The sequence below is a fragment of the Arachis duranensis genome, chromosome 1 (assembly GCF_000817695.3).
Source record: "Arachis duranensis cultivar V14167 chromosome 1, aradu.V14167.gnm2.J7QH, whole genome shotgun sequence".
Classification (NCBI taxonomy): Eukaryota; Viridiplantae; Streptophyta; class Magnoliopsida; order Fabales; family Fabaceae; genus Arachis; species Arachis duranensis.
Window position 1 is genome coordinate 74,243,668 of NC_029772.3, and position 8,709 is coordinate 74,252,376.

An 8,709-nucleotide genomic window follows, 5' to 3' on the forward strand; every position below is an offset into this window, starting at 1 on the left:
AATTAGTGGCGGATATTGCTTTCCACTATTGTGCGCGGATTAATAGTATCTATTCCTCTCAAGTCATGAGCACTGTTGCCCCTGAATCTCGTTACGTTATTTTTAAGAAAAAGTATAGGGTTGTTTCATTTTATTTTTTATTGATTCATTATCCAATGTTAATATATAAACCATAAACCATAAACCATGAACCCTAAACACTAAACCCTAAACTCTAAACTCTAAACCCCAAAATCCAAAGCCCCAAACCCTAAATCCTAAACCCTAAACCCCAAACCATAAACCCCAAACCCCAAACCATAAACCCTAAACCCTAAACTATAAACTCCAAACCCTAAATCCTAAACCTCAAACTCCAAACCACAAACCCTAACCCCTAAACCATAAACCCATAAACCATAAAGCCTAAACTATAAACCCTAAATCCTAAACCCTAAACCCCAAACCCCAAACCATAAACCATAAACCCTATACCCCAACCCCGAAACCGTAAACCCTAAACCCTAAACCCTAAAACCCTAAACCATAAACCTTAAACCCTAAACCATAACCCCTAAACCATAAATCCTAAACCCTAAACCATAAACCATAAATCATAAACCATAAACCCTAAACCCTGAACCCTAAACCATAAATCCTAAACCCCAAACCTTAAACAGCAAACCATAAACCCTAAACCCTAAACCCTAAATCCCAAACTATAACCCCTAAACCGTAAACCTTAAACCCCAATCATAAACTATAAACCCTAAACCATAAACCCTAAACCACAAATCACAAATCACAAACCCTAAACCCTAAACCCATAAACCATAAACCATAAACCATAAACCCTAAACCCTAAACCTTAAACCCTAAATCCCAAACCCTAAACCCTAAACCCCAAACCCCAAACCCTAAACCCTAACCCCTAAACACTAAACCCCAAAACCCTAACCCCTAAACCATAACCCATAAACCATAAACCATAAACCATAAACCCTAAACCCTGAACCCTAAACTCTAAACCCCAAACCCCTAAACCCCAAACCCTAAACCGCAAACCATAAACCTTAGACCCTAAATCCTAAATCGTAAATCCCAAACCCTAGACCCTAAACCCTAAACCCCAAACCCTAAAACCTAAACCCTAAACCCCAAACCCCAAACCATAAACCCTAAACCCCAATCATAAACCATAAACTATAAACCATAAACCCAAAACCCTAAACCCTAAACCCCAAATCCCCAAAATCCCAAATCCTAAACCCCAAACTCTAAATTCCAAACTCTAGATTAATTTACAATTTCAATTCACTCAACACCATGCTCTATACTAATTTGCAATTTCAAATCATACTGCACCATGGATGCTCTAGAATAATTTCCAATCTCAATATAGCGCCTTTCAACTGATACCAACGGAATATTGGGATGGATATTAGGACATCATATAATATGAGGATATTAGGAGAAATATGTGTTTCCAGTTAAAAGTCATAAATGCTTTTTTAATCAATATAATTATTATGCCAGATAGACGCATCGGTAAATGAAGAAAATAACTAGGGAAACGTATGCGGTACTGTACCACAACCCCCACACCCAGTGGCAGTATATTAAAAAGCAAAATGCCACAGGGTTATTGCCACAAGGTTATTTACAAATTCATCTGTCCTCCTTATAATCTCCAATAATCCCTCCACGAAGTCCTTGTAAATGGCCGGAAGTTCCCAGAAGGGCAAAAAGAGAGTGGACATATCCCTTCAGCACGAATCTTCGCTGGATCTTCTTCCTCGTGAAATATGGTCATGTATTGCCCCGATGGTTGCTTCAAATTCAATTCAGGATCTGTTCAACATGCAGGCAATGTGTAAGGTGTTCCTCGGTGCGGCGAGTTCAGACACTGTTTACAAGCGTGCGACGATGTATAAACCGTTAGCGCACTTTTTATCTCACCTCAACGGGCCTGAAAGGAGATTCCTTGAACGCTGCGCGGAAGTAGGAAATGTGGATGCTATATTCCAACAGGGGTTCGTGGATTATTTCCCGTTGGGCCTCCGTGACAAAGGGATGGAACTGCTTGCTAGGGCCTTTGCGGAGGGCAGCGTCGAAGCAGGTTACCTGTGTGCCATGTTGCTAATGTACCATCATGAAGATGAGGAAGAAGTGCAAATGGGTGTTCAAATGATGGAAGATATTCGTATTTCTGGGCAGCTCGAGAGCTACAGCAAGTTCTTCAGCGGCATTTCCAAAGATGTCGTTGTGCTCTTGTTAGAAATGTATGCACCTGGATGAACGTGACTGCCCCCGCCTGTTCTGTTGTGGGTTTATCTTAATGTAATCCGTCCATACAGTGGCTACGAAATGCTGGTTTCTTATGATCATTCATTAACCCCTTGCTAATTACTATGCGTATTGATGTTGTATTTTGTTTTTTCTTTTTCTTTTTGTTAAAAAACTGTCAGTTCGATCAATTAGTTTATCGCAATTAATGCATCCATTGGCTATAACTTAGTCCGAATAATGCCCTCTTCTTTACTGGGATATGATCTGGACCTTGCACTATTCAAGTGATATTTGAATGGACAGAACACTGTTTAATCAATCAACCTTGATGAATACTTGAGAGATTGAATACTTGTCATTTAAAGGACCAAATTTTCTTTCATACTTTAACGTGTTTTTATTATGTAGTTGCACTAAATGTTTTATTATAACCTAAAAGGGAACTAATCTGAATTTTGTTTGGATCAATGTCTCCGTATTCTTTGATCATCCAAGCAATCTAATTTGAAAGATGTATTCGGCTTGTGACATTGAAACGTGCTGCCTGTGGTATTTGGCTCTGATATAAACGATTAGGAAATGGTATTTGGCTCCGTCATAACATAAATCTCTAATTGTGTGTAAACAGGTAAAGAACAGACAGATGAAAGTAGATATAATTATATTATCAGAGTTTAAATTGCACTACAGACGATCAAATGGGCGACAGAACAAAAAAAGGAAATAAAAAGATTATACAGGCCTCGAAGGAAAACAGGACATCCGAATATGAAGCTTGTGCAGCATGTCAAATAACTACGGTGCCGTCTTGATTCTGCCCGGCTGCATGACGACCCCGACGGAGCAAAAACTTTTGTCTTTCCTCCAAAACGATGATCCTATGTTCCAGATCACCCCACAAAAGAGCCTCAAGCTGTTCCCGTTGACGAAGATTGGCTATTTCTTCCGTCAATTCCCTTGCTTTGACGTCCAACTGGTGAAGGATCATGTCATTCCTTCGCTGCGCTATTTTTGACTCCTTTTTTAGCCGTCGCCTTTCTTTCTCTTCTTCCTCTAGTTCATCCTTCTTTGCCTCGAAAATGAACTTGGTGGCCATCATCTCCACCTTCGCCTGCCTCAGTTCTGCTTCGGTCGTTACAAGTCTTTCCTTCAAAATCTCCTCCCATCCTGACCAGTGTGGCCTCAATGAGGTCATAATCTGCAGGCTTTTCATCTACACGGATGATGTCGATAAGAGCCTCGATCAAGAGTTTCGCGAGGTCGTCGGGACTAATGGCGTGGTCGGTGATGGATTCCAGCGACATTTTCTTTGGATACGAGAGCAGTGGAGTATGGCATTAATAACGAGAGGGATAAGGATAGACAGTGAGTGGATAGAAGGGTTAGGGTTTCGGGTTGCCAATAACGTGCATATATATATAAATATATCATAGGAAAAGGTATAAAGTAGAAAGTTGCTTGGTATCCTTTTTTTCGTAACTAATGTGTCAATAATGGGGGTTTATTTCCTGGAAAAATAAAACATTATTCTAGACTATTTCGATGAAGAAAAAAGGAAGAAAGGATAACATTTATTCAGCGAGTAATTAAAGTACGCAACTAAAGTTGTCACAAATATAACACAAAAATCGAAGGGTCAACATTAAATTTTAGGCGTATAAAACCAAAGCAATTGAATAAGATAGCACATTTGTACTAAAATAAAGAGGTAACACATTTGAATTGGTGGAATATGGTTTGGGAATTTTCCCTCTCCTGGATGCTCAAAACTGGAAAAGTAATTTGAAGAACTCCAACAGAGTATCAGAGGGGTATTGGCACGCAGACCCTACATTCAGGAGTAAGCGTGTACTTCACGCGGAAGTAGGTTCATTACCAGGGGTACAGGGCTACGACGGTCAGGACTAGGGGTGTACTTGCACCCACTTATTAGATAGAAAGAAAAAAGGTTTGTTCCGTCAATAAATAATTTCAAATTGAATGTAGTTAATTGTAAATTAAAAACTTATCAATTAAATCAATAATTCAAGTTCACTTGACCATTTACGGTTTCTTAATCTGGTTAAACGTCCTAAATATAAACTATTACGGTAGGCATTTTTTTGCAAAAAACCAAAACTTCATTAACATTTTCCATTTCAATTGGAAAATGAAAACGAGACTGCCCACTGTTGTTTGATTGAATAAAGACACTTCTACTTGTACGTATGGATAAATATGGGTATAATTAAATATAGTAAACAGTAAATGTATTAATTATCCGGTATGTACTGTTGTAGTGTTATATTTATGTAACTTTATGTAATCTGCCTAAACGGTGGCTAGCAAATGACGATCTATTAAAAAAATTTCTTTTGGTTGAAAAAAATGGCACTTTGATCCAATAAGTTAACATAATTAATTCGCATTCTTGGTCACGCATTATTTCATAGCTTCACCTGGATGAAAAAAAATACAGAAATTCAAATGCTGCAAAATTAGATATAATTAAGAAAACCGACTTTTACGTAGGGGTTACAGAACATCAAAAGGCAGCTACATAAACAAAGCAAATAAAGATTTAAAACATAGAAGCCGTAGGTCATATACCCCTGACATTGTCTGCATTCTGCCCGGCGGACTCCTGATCGTTAGAGCCGTGTTCGGGCAGGGGAGCTTGACCATACAATTGGCGTGCCAATAACCCTAGCTTGATCTCCACAATCTCGAGCCTGCCTTCCAATTCACGCCATCGTTGCTGTTCCCTTTGACGAAGATCGGCAGTTTGCCCCTTCAATTCATCTGCTATGTCGTCCAGTTGGTGAATGGTCGTCTGATGCTGTTCCAGCTCCATGCGCAACTTCTCTTGCAACCGGCGAGCTTCCTCCAGTTCACGCTGCCTTATCCCCACCTTGACCTTCGCGGTAATTGTCTCCAGCCTCGGCTACCTTAGTTCTACTTCTGTCGTGTGAAGTCTTTCCCTCAAAACCATCTCTCCCTAACGGATGGTGTCAACGAGATTTACGGTCAAAATTTTGTCGAGTTTGTCGGGACTAACGCCGTGGTCAGTGAGGGATTCCTGCAACATTTTCTCCGATTAAGACAGGGAGTTCTAGTGGAGGACGAAGACTGCAACCATTTTTTTCTCCAGACAGAGAGGTTAGAAGAGAAGGTATGGATTATAAGAACTGACGAGTGGTATTGAGGGATACAATAGCATATATATGAAGTATATCTCAGGGATGTTCTTGACATTTCACCATGCACTGACTATTTGACTGTGTGCTACTTGTGCGCTGATATAAAGTTGATTCGTATTTCTTTATTTTTATGACTTTGTTTAGATTTTTTGAGTCAACATTTAAGTTTTAAACAATAAATTAATACAATTTCCAGTGATTAATTAATGCACCGCATGTATTTTTCGGAAAATTAAGAAAATAATGTTGTTTCATATTTCTTAATCTTTATTACTTTGTTTAAATTTTTTGAATCGTCATTTATGTATTAAAACAATATATTAATACAATTTCTTGTGATTAATTAATGCACTGCAGGTATTTTTCGAAAAATTAAGAAAATACTGCTCCTGGTTTTATCGGTATTTTGTACTGCAGGCATTTTGCGCTATTTGTGTGTTGATATAAAATTGTTTTGTATTTCTTTATTTTTGATTATTTTGTCTAATTTTGTTAATCTTCATTTACATTTTAAACCAATAAATTAATTCAATTTAGTGTGTTTAATTAATGCACTTCAGGTATTTTTTGTAAGATTAAGATAATAATGCTATTGGTTTTATCGTAAGCAGAAAAACTATGGGAAAATGTGTGCTATGTGCCTGTGTTGAGTACCATCTAATATGAAGACATAGCAATAAATGCGTGTCCTGGACTAAATTTTAGGGCAAATCGTCTTTTTTCCAAAGGTGGGATTTGATGTGACTTTCTCTGCTATTGAAGTGACTCAATGTGACATTTGAGTAGACATGAAGGGCTGAAGCCTGAAGGGCTATCACAGAAACGTCATTGACAGGGAATTTTTTTACATATTCCATACATATATTAGATAACCAAAAAAAGAAGGTGAACCCAATCCGGTCCTATCAGTCAAAGAGGTGGACAAACAGGATCAACTCATAGTCTGCCCGACAATGCACGCAGGGAACACAAGCAGCACCTCCGTCACCGTCATTTACGTGCCACCCTCTTCCGTGGCGTTGATGGTGGTAAATAGCACCCATGTGTCCACGGCTTGGACATGCATGCAAAGCACATACTAGATTCTCTTCGTTTAGCACTAGCACACGACGTAGATGTTTCCACGACGCTTGGATAACGCTTCGGAGCACCAATTTGCAGATTGTTAGGACACCAGCCACCTCAAGCCCACGAAATGTTTCCAAGCCCCTGTTCTTTATCTCGGCGTCGGCACCTAGCAGCAGCTTCATTGATACTGTGTACTGGGCGGCCAAATGGCCTTAGGCTGTGACAGCATGCATCGTTTCCATCCTTAGAAAGCGACAGCTGCCGAGGAAGAGGTCAGACACAGCAGCCCGAAACAGAGTCTCAAGGTTCCCGCTCTGCCTGCATCGCGCTAAGAAGTTTCTTCCCTGCTGGTGCATGAGACTCCCACTCCACACCCTTCGTCCGAAACTGGAATGGAGGTGCATCGGTAAACAATATTCTCTTCTCATGCATTGAGTGTAGCGGTGCATGACATCCTGAGATTGCACAAGTTCCTGACGGAATGTGTTGTGGTCCTCGCGGCAACTAATGACAAAACATCATGGGAAAGGTTGGCGGTGCCTATCGGACGCTCCATCCCCTGTCGTTATATTGAATGCCTTATAGGATGGATGAATGGGCGGTTATGTGTAAGGAGTTTACAACAGAAAGGACCCGGTGGTATACTGCTCGTGGCTGTTGTTTATGGTGCCTTTATGTACGCACCAGGTACCGTTTGGGATGGTGTCCTATCGGTTGAGTACCATGCCTCTACACCATATCACCCACACTCACATCGATTTAGGAACATGCCGATTCAGTTCCCCCCGCCTCACACATGTCCTACTTAGCAATCACTTTCCTTAAATTAAAACTATTTTTATTTTTTATTTTTCTTTTTTAGATTTTTTGGTCATGAAAATCGTAATTAATAATAGGCAGCCACCCTAATGCAGTGAGGAAAAATGGTTTGTACTGAAGTCACTCATATATTTAAATTTAAATAAATAATAAAAAAATAAATCACATTAAAAAATATTAATGAATTAAACTGTGAATTTAAATCTAAAAAGTAGAACATTATTTATGTTTATAATTAAATCAAATATTTACTAAGTGGTAACAATTAGAATTTATTTATAATTAGATATCTACTTTAAAGTTAACAATGATATTTTCATACCGTTCCTAAACCCTAAACTCAGTGGTGATCAGCCAACCATAATATGCCTGACCACCCTAAACCCTAGGTATATCTAGGTATCGTTCCACGTCATAGTCGGCGCGACAATGGATGCACGACATATGGTCCGCGCCCCCGACACCGTGGACGGAGCCCCGCGCTGCCGCCTTTCGGCGATAGTCATACAGCAGACCCATGTGGCCTCGGTTCAAGCATACGGTCGAGTCACAGACCATGTTATCCTTTGCCTTCTCCGGCATTTGGACTTCATCTGGCCAAGAAATTGTGAGAACAGCAAAGCAACTCGAGTAACACACAGGGAGTAAAGCACCCGCTTCTAGGGCGCGAAATAGTTCCAAGCCATTTTTTCTTGCGTCCCTAACGTCCCTTTGGATGAGCAACTCCATTGAAAGTGCGTACTTGGCAGCGTGTAAGCCACTGCTTGCCGCATTCTGCAACATTTTCCATCCGTTGGCATCGTTACGTCGTATATAGAGCTCCCGCAGAGCCTCTCGAAACAGTAGCTTCGGGTGACCAGCCTCAAAGCACCTCTAAAAAAATCTTTGCGGTATGGAGTCGCATGACCACCGCCAATTCATGTCATGCGGGGGTTGTATGGAAACCATTCTGAGCACAATATCGTCTTCACCTACATCGCGCGCAGCGCAACACGTCATACGGAACCTGCATAGGTCCTCAATGGAGTTTGCTGAGAGTTTAATGGCTACGGCTAACTGGACGTCGCAGGGTAGTTCCATGGCATCAGACAAACGCTCCATTGAAACTTTCAGTTGGATGAGGGGCCTCGCAGTGTATGTGTTTGTGGCAGTGTTATCCAGAGGTGTAGAAGTTATGGGTGCAAGCATATTTATGGTTTAACTGTGCCCTTTCGAATCTAGTTCCATCGGCTTAAACCGTCGCATCTTATCTTTGGTGAAATCCATTTTCGATTTTTTCAAAAAAAAAAATAAAAAAGCATTTATGGACTTCGAATATAAATAATCTTATTAATTGGGGTGTATTTAGATTTGTATTTACTCGGTATTGGGTTAC

The 8,709-nt window shown here is 40.1% G+C and overlaps 1 protein-coding gene across 1 annotated transcript; it reads left to right on the forward strand.

Annotated features, from left to right (window-relative positions):
- The first annotated feature begins 1,698 nt into the window (after positions 1–1,698).
- LOC107493131 (putative F-box protein At1g67623) lies at positions 1,699–2,277 on the forward strand. Its single transcript, XM_016114214.1, has one exon. It carries the CDS (start codon positions 1,699–1,701, stop codon positions 2,275–2,277), a length of 579 nt encoding a protein of 192 aa, XP_015969700.1.
- Positions 2,278–8,709: the final 6,432 nt, after the last annotated feature.